The sequence below is a fragment of the Trichechus manatus genome, unplaced genomic scaffold, assembly GCF_000243295.1.
Source record: "Trichechus manatus latirostris isolate Lorelei unplaced genomic scaffold, TriManLat1.0 scaffold00029, whole genome shotgun sequence".
In the NCBI taxonomy this organism is placed as follows: domain Eukaryota; kingdom Metazoa; phylum Chordata; class Mammalia; order Sirenia; family Trichechidae; genus Trichechus; species Trichechus manatus.
The window spans coordinates 17,352,083-17,370,239 of NW_004443965.1; the positions used below are offsets into that span (position 1 = coordinate 17,352,083).

Genomic DNA, 18,157 nt, shown 5'->3' on the forward strand with positions numbered 1-18,157 from the left:
TGTATGTTCTACTTTGGTGAGTAGCATCTGGGGTCTTAAAAGCTTGTGAGCGGCCATCTAAGATATGTCTACTGGTCCCACCCAGTCTGGAGCAAGGGAGAATGAAGAAAACCAAAGACACAAGGGAAAGATTAGTCCGAAAGACTAATGGATCACAACTACCACAGCCTCCACCAGACTGAGTCCAGTACAACTAGATGGTGCCTGGCTGTCACCACTGACTACTCTGACAGGGATCAAAATATAGGGTCCCAGACAGAGCAGGAGAAAAATGTAGAACAAAATTCTAACTTACAAAAAAAGAGCAGACTTACTGGTCTGGCGGACACTGGAGAAACCCCAAGAGTATGGCTCCCAGACATCCATTTAAGTCAATACTGAAGTCACTCCTGAGGTTCACCCTTACGCCAAAGATTAGATAGGCCTATAAAACAAACAATGATACACGTAGCTCAACCATTTATATGAGACTAAATGTGCACACCAGCCCAGGGGCAAGGACAAGAAGGCAGGAGGGGACAGGAAAGCTGGACGAATGGAAAGCTCAGGGGCAAGGTCAAGAAGGGGAGAGTGTTGACATGTTGCAGGGTTGGCAACCAATGTCACAAAACGATATATGTATTAATTATTTAATGAGAAACTAATTTACCTGTAAACCTTCACCTAAAGCGCAATAAAAAAATGTAATGAAATAAAAAAATTCACTTCCTTAGTCACACTAGCCATCTATCAAGTGCTCAATAGTCATATGTAACTAGTGGCTACCACATTGGGTAGTGTAGGTATAGAACTTTGCCATCACAGAAAGTTCTATTGGACAGCTCTGATTGGGTTAACCATACCTTTCTCTGTGTTGCCTCTTACCTTGATACTTCCGTTCTTGCACTTATCATACTGTTTCTTTATTCACACGTTTGTGTCCCTAGTAGACTGTGAAAGGGCAGGGATATATCCTCTTTCTGTCTGAATGTTGGTTTCAAATTAATGGTCCAGCATATTATGGATGTTCAGCAAGAGTTTGTGTTGAATCGATTCAGTGAATTTTAGGAGGGAAAATTGTCTCTAGCTGAACACGTCCAGTGGTGAATCTGTTTATATGGTAGTGTGCTACTTTTTTTTGAGTAGGTAGATTTTTTTTTAAAAAACAAATTTAAATCTAAAACCTGTTCAAACTTACTGGAAGAGTAGTACAATGAATGTCCATATGCACTTAATCTAGAGTCATCAGTTTCTAATATTTTGTCACATTTTCTTTCTCTCTCTTTGTCTCTTTCTTTCTTGGGGGGGCTGTGAATGTACGTATGCATATATATGTATACATATACTACATATACATGCATATATACATATGTATACTTTTTCTTGCTGATCCTAAATTCTTCAGCTTTATCTCCTAAAAATAAGGATATACTCCATGTAATTATCATACCATTCATACTTAAGATAATTACTATTAATATTGAAATTTCTTCAGTATCTGAATATTTTTATAGCTATATTTTTGATCTAGAATTCAATCAAGGTTCATACATTGCATTTTGTTATGTCACTTTAATTTAATCCAGAAAGTATGTCTTTTTTTTCTCTTGTTTTCGTGACAGTTTTTTGAAGAGTTCAGGCCAATTGTCATATTCTGGATTTGTGTGATTGCCTTCTCATGATTAAATTTAGGTTAAATGTTTTTGGTACAAATCCTACATAAATGATTATGTAAACCATTTATTACATCATATTAGGAAGGACGTAACTTCAAACTGTTCCATTATTGGTGATTCTAAATTTGATATCTATTATTCCTTTTATAGTTAATAAATAAATAATTTATGGGGTCAGACCATGTGAATATCCTGTTCTCCAGCAGTCTTTGACCCAATGGTTTTATCATCCATTCATGATCCGTCCCTGAATCATTAATACATCGAGGGTTGCAAAATGGTGACTTTCTAATTTTATTATGTATAATTTCCTCAGATATTTCTGTAATGAACAGCTTTCCTCCCTTCCCTGATGGTGCAACAGTTAAGCGCTTGGCTGCTAACCAGTGGTTCAAACCCACCAGCAGCTCCATAGGAAAAAAGATATGGCGATTTGCTCCCGTAAACATTTATAGCCTAGGAAACCTTATGAGGAAGTTCTAGTCTGTCATTTATGGTTACTATGGGTCAGAATCAACTCAATATCACACAACAAGAAGATTGACTCATGAATTTTTTAAATTCACAAGACATTGGTGGTAGAATTCTTGCCTTCCATGTGGGAGACGGGGGTTCGATTCCTGGCCAGTGCACCTCATGTGCAGCTACCACCTGTCTGTTGGTGGAGACTTGTGTGTTGCTGTGATGCTGAACAGGTTTTAGTGGAGTTTCCAGACTAAGACAGACTAGGAAGAAAGGCCTGGTGATCTGCTTCCAGAAATCACACAGTGAAAACCCTGTGGATCGCAACTGTCTGATCTGCAGCTGATCATGGGAATGGCTTAGGACCAGGCAGCATTTTGTTCTTTTGTGCATATTGTTGCCATGAGTTGGAGGCCAACTCCAAGGACGTAACAACAACAATTCAGTGTGTTATAATCAGTTACCGTAATTATTTTTGACACTTAGATTATCCTTTATTTGGCTAGTAAGAACCCCTTCAGATTGGTCCCGTGTGCTTTTATATAACTTCATTTGCCTTAAACTCTTTGTTGCTTTCTGAGACAACAAGATATTCCAGATTTACCTCATATTTTCCCAGCCCCAGACCTGGGCTCAGCCATTTCTCCAAGGAGCCCTGGTTCATTTTAGTGAAGAATGGTATTTAGAAACCAACATCGAGTCTCAAGGTGTGATCATTGTTACTGAGTGCCATTGCTTCTCGGCTGTATCAATGGACAGAGCTAGGAAATACATATTTTAAAAAGTCATCAGTTATACAGATACCTTTAATTTACATTCCATTGTCACAGAGCTCTCCTTCACCTTTCTCCCCTTTTATGTTTGTATCTCCCTTCTCCCAGGGTGAAAACAGTACTTCTCAGCACCACCACTTATTTACTCATTTGTTCTATTCTTCATTATCCTTCGGTTGGTATTATAATACAGATACTATACCACCGACAAACCTCCCAAGTAAACCAGTTTTTTTCAATCTTTTTTGTCCTTATAATACATCCCACTAAGTATGTATACTCAGAACACTGCTCAAAAGTTACTTGAATTTTTTTTCTTTTTGATATACTTTAGGATCATATATTTCTGTTTTGTTCAAACAGTTTCAAGATTTGCTTTTCATCCTTTTTGAAGTCTCACTCCCATTCCTATCCTCTTACCCCATTCCCACCCATTCCCTAGAGGGTGAGAGTGAGACTTTTAATATAGGTTTGATTTCCGAGCCGCATTAAGTGTTAAGTATTCAAAAAGTAAAATTAAAAAGGATGTTAAATAATGACTCTATCCCCTATAAGGCTCTTTGTCTTATGCATGATATTAGTGTTTCTACACCAGCTTTCTTTTGATTGGTTTTCACTTCGCCTGATTGTCTTTTTCTATCCCTTTAACTTCCAATTGATGTGTGATTATGTATCCAGTTTGAGAATCTCAGATTTGTTCAGGCAACTTTGTGATCACTAATATATTTGAATTGCTTTCTGCTCTGTTTGTTTAGTATGCCTTTTCTTGCCTCTCTTTCCCCTCTGCCGTCTCCCTTTTCACTTTCTATTGGATCGATTGAATTTTCTTTAGTTCATTTGTTTCTCTAATTATTTGGAAGTTATAATTCTGTATCTCTTCTTTTTGGTCATCCTTGTCATGCTGTTAGTTTGTCTTGGAGGTTAAGTATTTGAGGCAGAAGGACTGCAGCATAGCATTCTGCTTTGTAGTTGTGAGAAATCTAAGAAGTGATCACAGCAAGTGGTGACCATGCTCTGGCCCTCATGCCTGATTCAAGAGCATTGACTGCAGTGTCTCATGTAGCTACTGTTTCTTGGCTGCTGGCTCTCCACATTGTTTTTCTTAGCATTCATCTTAGAGCTTCTGTTTTCCTTTCCTGTTTCTTCTCTGGGTTAATTCTCCCTGCTTGGAAACGTTATTGAGGGTAGGTCATAGTTACAAGGATCTAGGTCTATGCAAATACTCTTTTTCCAAAGTTGGCCCTGGTGGTGTAGTGGTTAAGGGCTATGGCTGCTAATCAAAAGGTCAGCAGTTCGAATCCCCCAGGCACTCCCTGGAAACCCTTTGTGGCAGTTCTACTCTGTCCTATAGGGTTGCTATGAGTTAGTATAGACTCGATGGCAACCGGTTTGTTTGGTAGGTCTGTGCAAATATTCTTTTTCGAAAGTTGGCTTTTTCAGCCTTTTACTGAGGGACAAGATTATGAGAACTTCTGAAAAACTGTGAAAGGATTAAAAAAAATTTTAGTCTGTCTTAAATGTGAATATTCAGGTGAGTGGAATATTATTTTTGTTTGTGCTTTAACCCCGTTGGTAAAGTACAGCTGCACAACACTCTGTGTAGCCATTCACAGCATAACTCACTCTGTGTGCCTCACAAGTGACCCCAAATGTCCTAGTGTTTTCAGTTTGGGCAAATTAGAAAGGCAGTAAGTAGGCAGATAATTTGCATATTTGTCTTTTCTGTAGCAAAGCAAACAGTGAAAGGCAACCTACATATTTTCTCTGAACAGAAGTTTCTGAGTTATTTTTGGTTTGATTATCGATTTTTTTTAGCTCGATTTAGAGGTTTACTGGGAGTGATTTACAAATTGGGAAAAGAAAAATGTGCTAACAAAAGTCTCTTCTCTTTCTCTTAGGGCTGCTGCTCAGAGTAAATTAGGTCACTACACAGATGCAATAAAGGATTGTGAAAAAGCAATAGCAATTGATTCAAAGTACAGCAAGGCCTATGGGAGAATGGGGTAAGTTCTGGGAGAATGTCCAAAAAAGTGCCAAGTAATACCAGATTTGCTGTTCATGGTTTGGCTTTAATTTCCTGCTTAATGTTGTACCTTCTGTATTAATAAGTTAAATATAACATAATGGAGGAAATGAGTGCAATTTCCATGACTTGGGAGTGAGATGATTAGCTGTATAATAAATGGTTAGTTGTTGGAGAAAATTGCACAACCACATTAAGTAGATTCAGTTCATGTTTATGACCACATACCTCAAATTAGCATTCACTATTGACTGACGATCCTTCAATACTTTCTTCTAAAGTTCACCTTACCACCCTCTGAGGTATTTCACACCTTCCCTTCTCTCTTCAATTTTCTAGTACCCCCTCCATGGTGACTCTCATCTAACACTATTATCTCATATTTAATTGAGAAAATAGACGCATTTAGAAGAAAAGTAAGTCATCTTCCTACTTCCAGTCTTCCAATCTACCTGCATTTGACAGACTGCCTTTTTTCCTGTTGAAATGGGAGGGTTCTTATCTAAGACCATCCCCTCCAGTGATGCTTTAGGTCTCATCCCTTTGTAACTCTTCCAGGACTTAAACTTGTGCTTATCTCCTTTATCTTCTACAACACCAGTTTTCCTTTCTCTAATAGATGATGATGATTGGCATGTGAAAAGGTCATAAAAATCATCCATCTGAACCCTCCTTTTACCCAGTGTTCCCCTCCAGCTACTACCTTATTTCTTGGTCCCTCTTTCTGTGCAAGTTGTCTGTACTTGTTGTCTTGTCATCTCTCATTCTCTCTGCTGTTCAGTCCAATAAAGCTTTTGTCTATATCACTCTACTGATGTAGTTCTCTTTAGAGTCACTGGTGGTCTATGTCTTGCCAAGGACAACACTCGGTTTTGTATCCATATTATATCCAGTATGTCTATTCTATCAGCAAATCCTATCATTTCTATTCTCTGTATGTCTTGAATCTAAACATTGATCACTGTCTTTCTCATAACCCTAGTCCAAACCACCACCTCTCACACAGAGCACAACAATAGTCTCCTAACTGGTCTCCCTGCTTCTACTCCAACTCTCACCCATGTCTGTCCTCTACAGATAAACCTGAATGAGCTTTCTAAAGCATAAATCAAATCATGTCACTCCACTGCTACCAGAATAAAACCCAAGCACCAAACCATGGCTCTATATGATCTGGCACCTGGCTACTCTGACATTATCTCTTTCCACACTTTGTTTTCTGTGCTCCCTTTATGAGCTTTTGTCCTGTACCTTACGCAGACCACACTTATGTCTTTCTCAGGGCCTTTGTGTTTACTGCTGCCTCTGATTTTTCATATGACTTCTTTCTTCTTATCATTCAGGTCTCAAGTCAGTTGTCACCTTTTCAATGTGGCTGCCCTTGAGCAGCTCCCCTATTCATTCTCTTTAATTTTACGATTTTTAATTTGCATGTATTGCCTGTCTTCCTCAGGTAGAATGTAAATTTCTTAAAGTCAGAATATCTTTTTCACTGTAGAACCCTCAGTGTCTAAAATAGTGTCTGAGTTTCAATAAGTACTTATTGACTGACTGTTGATTAACTGGGGACTCTGATGAATATCTTTCACGGTTGACTAATAGAAAACTAATTAGGTTCTGAGAACTTTTCTGCGGTTAGGCAGTGTATTTTATCCATATCAGAAAAACTGTGAGGTAAGTCAACAAAGAAAGAATTGGTGTAATTTGTTAAAAATCAAACCTAGAACAAACAAAACCCCCCAACATTCTCTCTGCATATATACTATTGGCCATTGTTATATAGTTCTAAAGTAATTATACAATAAATAAATTCTAACTAGGTGTAGGTAAACTTAAGATTTACTAAGTAACTCTTTGATCTGTGCCTGGGATAATAATTTATGCTATTTGCATGGTAAAGGATGCTAATTTTATCTATTTAACAACTAAAGTTTCTTGTTCAGGAATAGTAAGCTGATAAACCATAGCCCTTTTTTTTTTTTTAATGGCAAATTGATATTTATCATGGCTGAAGGTCTCTGTTAGGAAAAAGGAAGAAAGTGGGACATTATGAGGCACAAATCTAGTTCAGAGTCCTTAAAATGGTTTTAGCAACATGGAATTATATAACCATAGGATTATTAGTCAGCTCACATCTTTGTGGAGCTTAATGTAGGCCTTCATAAGCAAACTGGTTTACATTTTAGGCATCAAAATGGAAGGATAGACAAGGGTCATCTCTAAGCATAGAGTTTAGGATCCTTCTAGGACAGCCAAGGTTGTCAGGGAACAGGCTGAAGAGAGTTCAGACTCATAGAATCTTAGAGGTCATTTTAGTGTTCCAGTTTTTTTCCTGTGAACCATAGTATAATGAATAAGTTAAATGTAATCTGAATTAAAACTGAACACCAAGGCAGTCGTTGGCTACATTTGTGATGTTCTGATGCTCTCTAATCATGTATGTTATACTCTTATACTCTTTATTCTCTTCAGGCTGGCCCTCACTGCCATGAATAAATTTGAAGAAGCAGTTACAAGTTATCAGAAGGCATTGGATCTTGACCCTGAAAATGATTCCTATAAGTCAAATCTGAAAATAGCAGAACAGAAGTTAAGAGAGGTATCCAGTCCTGTAAGTTCTGTCGTTCACAATTTATTGTAATTAAATTGTAGTGATTGGAATGAGTCTCAGATAGAATTCTTTTATAGACAGGAACTGGATTGAGCTTTGACATGGCCAGCTTGATAAATAATCCAGCCTTCATTAGTATGGTGAGTATATTTCCATTTCTGTTCTGTTGCCTGTTTTCCATAGAGCTATATAGTTTTAATACTTTTTAGAAACAAATAAGGAAGCTTTTGTGGTTGGTGGTGGTGAGTGGTGGCATAAGGCTGCCGCAGAGGTTCTTAACCTGTCCATGGACCTCTTTGTGGGAAAGCCATGGACGAACTTCAGGAAGCCAGCGGATTCCCTGAAATTGTATGTACAAATTTGTGTACATGTGGATATGTGCATTTTTCATAGAGGGAGAACCATAGTTTTCATCAGATTGGCAAAGGAGTCTGCAATTCACAAAAGGATAAAAACCACTCTCCTTTATGGACGTGGTCCTAGGAAGATACCTAATAATTGAGGTCTGAGGATTTTGGCTGTAGTGGTTCCCTAAGTTCTCTGCTAGCATTGTCTGCCTTCCTTTCTATTTTAAGAATTTATTTGAACTTTTGATATAATTCTCATGTATGTGTCCTACATCCTTCAAACTGACAAAATCACTTTGGTACCTTTTTGAAAACACACACGCTCTGGTCCAATATGTGGACACTCTGATTTGGTGGGTCTGAGATGTTACCTGGGCACATAAAGCAACTTAGATGACTCCATACTTCTGACTGAGAACAACTCAACTACACACTATGCCCTTGGAAGGCAGGAACCACTTCTTATTCATCTTTGTTTCCTTCAAAAAATGTCTGTAACATCCACTAAATCTTTAGTTGAATCGAAATACACAGATGACTCATTCCCAGTGAGACAGAGAAGTCTTTTGAGCATTGTTACTCATTGCCAGGCCTCAGGTTATGCTGTTGTAATAGGATGTGGAAATGGAATTCTTTTAGTTTCAGATTTACCATAGGCCCTGAGATGCAATGTGGTGTGAGACCACCATGGAGGAGTTGCAAAGGTGGGAGTTAAAAACATGTTTTGTGACTCTTAGAGAAGAGTCAGGGTGATAGAGATTAAAGAGGATTTTTGAAGACAGCTATTAGAGTTCCAGAGTTCTGTTCCATGAGCAAGGGAACAGGACTCATCTTAAGCCCACTGAGAAGAGACTTTCTAGCCCACTCAGAAAGCTTCCTATATGGCCCTCAGTTTGGAAGACAGTGGCCTGGTATCTGACTTGCTGGTTAAAGAGGTCTGCAGCTGAATTAGTGGTATGTATGTCTTGGGAAGTAACTGTCCTGATGACGAGTGGAGTCGAGGTTTGTTTCCTACGGACCAGAGATGAACAGACATGCTTGTGAAATAGTTCCAGTCTCGATCTGTCCAATGGGACTTTGCCCAAGGGAGCCTCTTGGAATGTGATAGGGTCCCAACACAGTCTCTGGAGGAAGACTACTAAGAACCTGGGACCAAAGGGAAAGTCATAAGTATCCAGCCAGTGAGTATATTATTTTTCAGAGAATAGGTGAGAAATCTTGGGTGGGTGGAGGTATCTGAAGAACCTCAGAAAGTGCCCATGAGAGATTCAGAGTAATTTTAAACAACTGTCAAACCTAAAGAGCAGCAATGCAAAACCAGTATGATAGTAGTCATCAAATAACTTTCCTGTTCCCCTCACCTCTCTTTCCTCCACTTAACCCTGACCCTGGAGGGCCAGAAATCTTGGTCAGTGAGCTGAGGGAAAAGGAGTAGAAGCATTATGGGGAAAAAGAGCAGCCAACCATGCCCTTCTTTTCTACGGCAAATGGCCAATCTGTAGTAGGCCCATGCTAAGGAGGGAGAAGTTTTACCTATAAATGAAGTTTTATGTAGTTATTACACTGAGCAAGACATATTAATTACTGAACTGGAGATCATCTTACAACTGAAGTGGCTGGAGGACTCCTTACTTAAAAATGACCAGAAAAGCCATAGGAAGCGCTTTAAATTTCTTCTATGGCTTAGATTGTAGGAGAAAGGGGAAGAACTAGTTTCATAGAACCAGCTTAAAGGGATTGTCAAAAAAAATAAAAATCTTTGTTTATAGCTCATAAATCATGCTCTTTCTGTGTAATGCCTGTAATACTCATGTGGTGGCTCAGAGGCACCAATCCAGATTGAGACTTAGGACAGTTACTGAATGATTTGCAAGTCAGTCAAACAGTTATCTTCTGACAATAAGTGGTGTTTTTTCCAGCACCTGACTTATAGGGTCAATGAATCTACAAAGATTTAGACTAAATTTTACACGAATTTTGTGACAATACCAACTTGAGGCAAAAAATTGTTATGCGTCCCAAATGGAGAGTTTTTAAAGTGTGTGTATAAAACTGATTTACCCCCACCCCCGCCCACACTGTAAACATGAGAACGATTGAAACTATTCAGCCCCATGGAGCATGGTCACATCTCCTTTGGAGCACACATCCCAAGTGCAGGAGATACTTTTAAAGTTTCTACTTGGCATTTTAGCTCAATTGATCTGATCAGTAGTAGTAAACTACCATCAATATCCTTAGTTTATAGTGTTGTTTGTAATCTCTTTATCCTTGCAATGTATTTTTTAATGACTTTTAATTCTAGTACCTCTCCTTTTTTCCATTTACTTTCTATAGCACACTAAAACTCTATGTTATATTGTTTAGCCACTGCTTTTTAAAGTATATATATATCTTTGTCAAAGATCCCTAAACGTTAAATTCTTTTAATGGGAGATGCCATTTTTAAATTCCAGGCAGCAAGTTTAATGCAGAATCCTCAAGTTCAACAGCTGTAAGTATATTGAAAGAGCTTATTACATTTTTCCCTCCCACCCACCAGGCTCTGCATTTGAGCATATTGGCTCAAAAATGATAAAACTACCCTAAATGCTAGTCAGTTGGAACTTAGAGCCACACTTGGCCTAACCTGTGTATAATGAGGGTATATTTGTCTTTTAATTGGCCAGTTATCCTACTTGTTTAAGAATGTATGCCAATCCCAGTGATGTATCTTGTGTGTACTGTAGAATGTCAGGAATGATGACAAATGCCATTGGGGGACCTGCTGCGGGAGTTGGGGGCCTAACTGACCTGTCCAGCCTCATCCAAGCGTAAGTGTTTACAAGAGAAATAGCGAATTGTAGTTTGTGTTTTAAAGTTTGCCTCTAAGGTGAGGGGACCAGGGCTTTCTTTTTTAATTTTTTATTTAATCTTTTAGTATCAGTGGCCTCATTAGTTATTAAATCTAGAAGAAGTTTATAAATTGGAATCACTTTTCAGACTCAAGGGCAGAAAGCCAGACCTGGGTCCTCTGGCCAGCTCAGTTGTATCTGTTTAATGGGCTTTTTAAAGGGGTCTTCAAGTACCAGTGGAGTTATTCCTCCCCACCCCAACATCTCAGTAAGGCAGGTGAGAAGAATATTAGTGGAAGGGGAGAAGGTAATTTACATTCCTATTCAGTGGCTAAGAAGCTGAAGTACAGGTTAGTGACTTACTGTTTCAGAGAATCCTTGGCGGAGCTAGCTCCAGATTTAGTCTTTTGACTTCAGCCTAATTTTTCCTTACTTGATTATGCTGTCAGTATGATATTACCAGTTGCTGTCTAGTCAGTTCTGACTCATGCAGGGCCAGATTACCCAATAAGCAGGGTATGCAGGGCTTACTTACTAATCTGTAGTGTACAATTTCATCTGTTTTTCACACATCAAAGATGTGATGAAACCCATGTGAAATTGTGCACTACAGATTAGTAAGTAAATACAGGTAAGCCCATGCGTACCTTGCTTACTAGTTAATCCACCCCTGGATTCATGTGTCAGAGTAGAACGGTGCTCCATAGGGTTTTCAGTGGCTGATTTTTTGGAAGTAGATCATCAGGCTTTTCTTCTGAGGTGCCTCTGTGTGGACTCAAACTACCAACCTTTTGGTTAGTAGCTGAGCACGTTAACTGTTTGCACTAACCAGGGACTCCTCAGTATATTAAGGTCCTCAGTTTCTTAAATGGGTATGTCAGTGCTATTATCTTCATTTATAGAGCTTCTCAAGGATTGGTGATCTGGTACTTTTGAGGGCAGGGAGAGAAACAGTAAATCATATGTCCGAATACAATGTGATCTCATATATAAAGCAGTTTATTCCCCCATTTTTCCCAGTGAAGAGCTAAGAAGAAGTTTTTTGGCAGTCTTGAATATGTAACTACTCAGGGATATACCTTAAAGTAAAATATCTTAATTTAGGAACACATATATATTTAAACATCACATTATATAAATTTTCAAACTTTTTTTCTAGATTCGTATGTTAGGAAACTGTTTAAATTTTTTGTCATCACTAGAGAGTTCTTGCATCCCCTCACTGCTTGAGCACATTAACCTTCACTTCTATTCAAGTAGCTTAAGATGCATTACTTTGTGCACTTGTGTGTGATGCCGTCACTGCAAATTTTATATGAAGCCACAAGTTACTTATTTCTATTTGTGATACTGAGACCATGTAAACACTTAGAATTTTTTCTTCAGTTCTTTCAGCTTGAGAAATGTCGAGCATGTTCTTCCCTTTTGGTTTTCTATCTCCAATCTAACTAGTCCCAATCTAACTACAGAAACGAGGGCATTATGTAAATCTCTGTATACATTCTACTTAGGAATGCTCGACTTCCATTAACCACATTTAATTGTGGTAGCTGTAGCTGTCATAATGCTATGTAAAACTTAACATGTCCTTGTTAAGCAAATGACATTTGCATTTAATGTACCAAATTATTTCTTAGTCTTCTTTAAGTGGCATGATTATAAAGATGTTCAACACTTGGCAATTGAGGGTCACACACTCAGGAATTTGTTAACCTTCTTTGCCTTTTTAAAAATCAGTACTGTTAGGTGACCTCTGTAAGTATCTCAAACTGTGTGTTACATTCTGTGATATGAGGGACTTGTAAGACTTGAATATAAGGGACAATATCTTGCATTATATTTGAGCATATACAATAAAAGCCTCCCTGGTGGGGTAGTGGTTAAGAGCTACGGCTGCTAACCAAAAGGTCGGTAATTCGAATCCATCAGCTGCTCCTTGGAAACCCTATGGGGCAGTTCTACCCTGTGTCCTGTAGGGTTGCTCTGCGTCAGAATCGACTTGATGGCAGCGGGTTTGTTTTTTTTGTTACTGTTGTTGTTTCTTTGTGGTTAAGCACTAGAGGTGTGGATTTCACCCAGTGCAGGCATTCACTTTTTAGCTTGGGTGTTTTAAAGAATTAAAGACTTCTGTACTGTAATAACTACATGGAGGCATTGGTAAACCTGCAGATACTAAAGCTGTGATTCTAAAACTTGTTTTTCTTAGAAAAAGTTACCTTTGGATAGTCTCCTCATCCTCGTTTGAAGTTCTTTTTGCATGAGTGTTGTGTGAAATTGTAGAACCACTATTGTAATCTCACATACCACCTTGTGTCTTTATTACAGGGGACAGCAGTTTGCTCAGCAGATACAGCAACAGAATCCTGAGCTTATAGAGCAACTGAGAAATCACGTCCGGAGCAGATCATTCAGCAGCAGCACTGAAGAACATTCTTGATTTGACTAGGAACCCTAGCCCCGAGCGCAAATGATTTATGGCTCTGAAATCTTCACTATAGATAGTGGCCAAAAACACCACCATATCTGATGTTTGAGAATAGCAGAGGAAAAACTCTTGTGTATATTCCTAAAGAATAAATCTGTTTAGACAGTAGGTTTATCACAGACTTGAACATAACATGACTCCTTTGGAAGGCTTGTTAACTGAAGTGCCAGTATAGCACTGGACAAGGTTCCATTTTCAAACCTTTGTTATCATATTTGTATATTAGACGTAACAGCAGAGTATATTTATTGAACAGTAGGGCTGTTTATCAGTGAGTTTTCTAGCTCTGAATTCCCTTAAGCAAACTTTTTTGGGAGGGGAGACGAGTAAGAGGAAGTGTTTCCCATGCTGGTCTAGAAAAAATACACTTGCCACTGACATGAGCAGCATGTCAGGAGAGAAGAAAGTTGTTAGCTAGGTTTAGCTTTGATAGTGCTATCAGTAATGAATATCATAGGTGCGAGTACCATCTTTAATGCTGCTTGTTCTCATGAGTGACAGAATCTTAAGAGCTGGTAGAGGCAGCATTTGGTGCAAGGGATGCTGTTTTGAAAAGAAAAAAATACGTGACGTGAATGTACAACAAGTAAAGGTCGGATGCTCAGGTTTTCTGCATAGTTCTTAACTAGTTTTGCCTGCAATTTGGTATTGATAACATTAGCATGGTCAGTTGTGCTAAGTTCATTATAAAATAAAATACATTTAGAAATCCTTGATGGTACTGGTTAGGTCAATCATATAACTGTTCAACTTAATTAGCACAATTTCACCAGTGGTGACCTTACCATGGAAACTCTCATATAGGTCAGGATATACCTGTATTTAAATAAACCAATGGCTTGGCCCTAAGGATTTTCTAAGTGACATTTGATTGTTTCCATAAATACTGATTTTTTTAAAGTCAGTAATTATTTGATGGATTACAAAAAGCATCTATCTCTAACATTGCTTGCTCATGTAATCTTTTATTATTTGGCTTGGCATGCCAGTCTTACGCTTAACTTTAATTTGATGCAACTGAAACATAGCAGGAGACTTAAAATATTTTATTGTAAATTAGATGCCCTATTAGTGGAGAGAAGTGACAGTAGGTAATAATGGTGGAACTCTACCTACAGTGATAGATGAGACAATTCTAATTCCAATTAGAATTTCTTTTGCTTGTTAATCTCGAATTTGGCAAAGTGAGGCTGACGTGTAATGATTTCACAAGTTTTGTGAGGGAAAACTGAAAAAGTAATATAAAATTAAAGTAATAATGTTGATGATCAAGGTCTTGTTATTACTGTTCTCCCCCCCCAAAAAAAAAAACTAATTGGGATCTTGAAGTTTAAAAACCAGCTTTTTCTTTCTTTTACTTTCTCAGATTAGAACAGGGGGTCTATAATTTCACTGTACCAGACACCTGGGGAATTTATTAAAAATGCAGATTCAGGGCTACACCCCAAATTTTGATTTAGTAGGTCCTGTAGTATGGCCCAGGAATCACCATTTTAAACAAAACACCAGGTAGTTCTGATTGTAGGTCCAAGGACTCTAACTAAGAGAAACACTTAGAGGTTTCTCTTGAATTAGACCAGCAAATACATAAGCATCTGGGCTCCAGCAGCAGGGCAGACCTGTATGAATTTATAGCTCTGGCCAGAGAAGATCAGGACTTAAATCTTAGATTCTTTGAAATTAAATATCTTTAGTATTTAAGTGCTCAGCTCCTAACCAAAAGGTCAGTGGTTCAAACCCACCAGTGCTCTGCGGGAGAAAGATATGGCAGTCTGCTCCTGTAAAGATTACAGCCTTGGAAACCCTACGGGCAGTTCTACTTTGTCTTACAGGGTCGCTTTGAGTTAGAACTCGATGGCAATGGGTTTCGTTTTTGGTTGGTTTATATTCCATCTAAATCAACTTAATGTTTCATGAAGTTAGATTCAATAACTAGTGTTCAAGTGTTACACAGAATAAAATCCTAATCACATAAAAGTGATGAAAAAAATGAGAATCTAAGTTGATTCTTAATGAAAAACTAATTCTTACCCAGTGTTGGATAAGAAATTAAAGTTTCTAGCCTAACTATCTTGAGTGCATAAAAAACACTTTAAGATCAATAAAATAGGCAAGCCTCTAGCCAGACTAAGAAAAATGAAAGAAAATACAAATTAACACTATCAGCAATGAAAGAGCAGGTATCACAAGACCTTGTTGACATTAAAAGGATAATTAGAAAATACTAAGGCCAGCTCTGTTGTTGGTAGTTGCCATCGAGTTGGCCCCAAACTCGTGGCGACCCCATACAAAACAGAACAAAATACTGCCTGGTCCTGTGCCATCCTCATGATTGGTTGTGGATCAGACCATTGTGATCCATAGGGTTTTCATTGACTAATTTTTGGAAGTAAATCGCCAAGCCTTTCTTCCCAGTCTTAGTCTGGAAGCTCTGCTGAAACCTGTTCAGATTCATAGCAGCACACAAGCATCCACTGATGATAGATGGGTGGTGGCTGTGCATGGATTGGCCCGGAAGTGAACCTTAGTATCCTGCATGGAAGGCAAGAATTCTACCACTGAACCACCAATGTCCCCAACTCTAGGTCCCTATTTTTAACAATTTAGATGAAACAGACAAATTCCTTATAAGACACTGTCATGGATTGAATTATGTCCCCCCAAAAGTAAGTGTTATCAATTTGGCTGGGCCGTGATTCCTGGTATTGTGTGATTTTCCTATATGTTGTAAATCCTGCCTCTAGGATGTTAATAAGGGAGGATGCGTGGCAGTTGTGTTAGTAAGGCAGGATTCAATCTACAAGTTGGATTGTGTCCTGAGGCAATCTTTTGAGATATAAAAGAGAAGTGAGCAGAGAGACCTGGGGACCTCCTCATACCACCAAGAAAGCAGTGCCAGGAGCAGACTGCATCCTTTGGACCTGGGGTCCCTGCACCGAGAAGCTCCTAGTCTGGAGGAACACTGATGAGAAGGCCAACGGAGAAAGCAAGCCTTCCCCTGGAGCTGATGCCCTGAATTTGGACTTCTAGCCTACTTTACTATGAGGAAATAAGCTTCTGTTTGTGGTATTTCTGTTACAGCCGCACTAGATGACTAAGACAGATACAAAGCTCACTGAAGAAATAACCTAAATAGATCTATATTAATCAAAGAAATTGAATTCATAGTTAAAAACCTACCAGAAGAGAAAACCACAAGCCCCAATGAATGGTTTCACTGGTGAATTCTACCAAACATGTAAGGGAGAAATAATATCACTTCTACATAATCTCTTCTAGAAAATAGGAGGAAACACTTCCATTTTATTTGGCCAGTATTAGTACAAAAATCAGACAAAGACATTATAAGAAAAAACACTTTAAAATAGTGTCTTGAAGTGCTTGTAAGATCTGTAGTTAAGGTAGCCTTTCTTTTTACATAAGGAGCCCTGGTGGTACAGTGGTTAAAGCACTTGGCTGTTAACTGAAAGGTCAGCGGTTTGAACCCACCAGCGGCTCCAAGGAAGAAAAGATGTGGTGGTCTGCTTCCATAAAGACTTCAGCCTTGGAAACACTATGGGGCGGTTCTACCCTGCCCTGTAGGGTTGCTATGAGTCGGAATGGACTCGACGACAGTGGGTTTGGTTTTTTAGTTTTTCCTTTTACATGCAATAATGGGAACCGATTCTCATTACTGCATGTAAAAAAGAAAACCAAAAAACCAAATCCCTGGAGCCCTGGTGGTGCAGTGGTTAAGCGTTAGGTTGCTAACCAAAAGGTCAGCAGTTCGAATCCACCAGCTGCTCCTTGGGAACCCTGTAGGGCAGTTCTACTCTGTATATAGGGTTGTTGTTGAGTCGGAATCAACTCGACAGCAGAGGGTTGGTTTTTATAATGGGAATTGGTATATTCCATTTCATCTTCTAGTTTCTTTGTTAATATACCACCCATAACAGATTCAATCTAGATGTCATCTGTCCACTTACCTAGGTTCCCATTCTATTCAGGCCATTTTTGCTCTTCAAGAAAATACCTTTGTTACTTTGGAATCATTACATTGCAAGCTACTTGAAGAGAGAATTCTGTGTGGTTGGGTTAGGCTAGCTACTCTTAAAATTAGAAGACTTACCCAAATATTATTCTTGCTTGTCTGGAAAATGTTGTCATTAGATGCCGTCGACTCAGTTCCGACTCATAGCGACCCTGTGCACCACAGAAGGAAACACTGCCCAGTCCTGCACCATGCTCACAGTCATTATGCTTGAGCCCATTGTTGCAGCCACTGTGTCAATCCATCTTGAGGGTCTTTCTTTTTCGCTGACCCTGTACTTTACCAAACATGATGTCTTTCTCCAGGGACTGATCCCTCCTGAAAACCTGTCCAAAGTATGTAAGATGTAGTCTCGCCATCCTTGCTTCCAAGGAACACTCTGGTCGTACTTCTTCCAAGACAGATTTGTTCATTCTTTTGGCAGTCCATGGTATAGTCGATATTCTCTGCCAACACCACTATTCAAAGGTGTCAATTCTTCTTCGGTCTTCCTTATTCATTGTCCAGCTTTCACATGCATATGATGTGACTGAAAATACCATGGCTTGGGTCAGGCAGGCCTTAGTCTTCAAGGTGACATCTTTGCTTTTTAACACTTTAAAAGAGGTCTTTTGTAGCAGATTTGCTCAATGTGATGCGTCTTTTGACTTCTTTTTTTATTGTACTTCAGGTGAAGGCTTACAGAACAAATAGTTTCTCATGAAACAGTAGTACACATATTGTTTTATGACACTGGTTAACAACCCCACAACATGTCACTCCTCTCCCTTTTTTTTTTTAGTGAAAATATACATAGCCAAAGATACACCATTTCAAATATTTCTACATGCGTCATCTTAATTTCTTGACTGCTGCTTCCATGGGTGTTGATTGTGGATCCAAGTAAAATGAAATCCTTGACAACTTCAATCTTTCTCCGTTTATCATGATGTTGCTT

The 18,157-nt window shown here is 38.7% G+C and overlaps 1 protein-coding gene across 3 annotated transcripts in view; it reads left to right on the plus strand.

Annotated features, from left to right (window-relative positions):
* Window positions 1-13,312, plus strand: part of SGTB (small glutamine rich tetratricopeptide repeat co-chaperone beta) — a 47,429-nt gene extending 34,117 nt beyond the window's left edge. For all 3 annotated transcript variants that reach the window (XM_004374539.2, XM_023729593.1, XM_023729594.1), the window contains exons 6-11: window positions 4,789-4,893; window positions 7,386-7,524; window positions 7,602-7,664; window positions 10,328-10,365; window positions 10,601-10,684; window positions 13,031-13,312. In XM_004374539.2, coding sequence (XP_004374596.1) covers window positions 4,789-4,893; window positions 7,386-7,524; window positions 7,602-7,664; window positions 10,328-10,365; window positions 10,601-10,684; window positions 13,031-13,142 — 541 coding nt within the window. In that variant the 3' untranslated portion in view covers window positions 13,143-13,312. The remainder of the gene's footprint in view (window positions 1-4,788; window positions 4,894-7,385; window positions 7,525-7,601; window positions 7,665-10,327; window positions 10,366-10,600; window positions 10,685-13,030) is intronic.
* The last annotated feature ends 4,845 nt before the right edge of the window (window positions 13,313-18,157 follow it).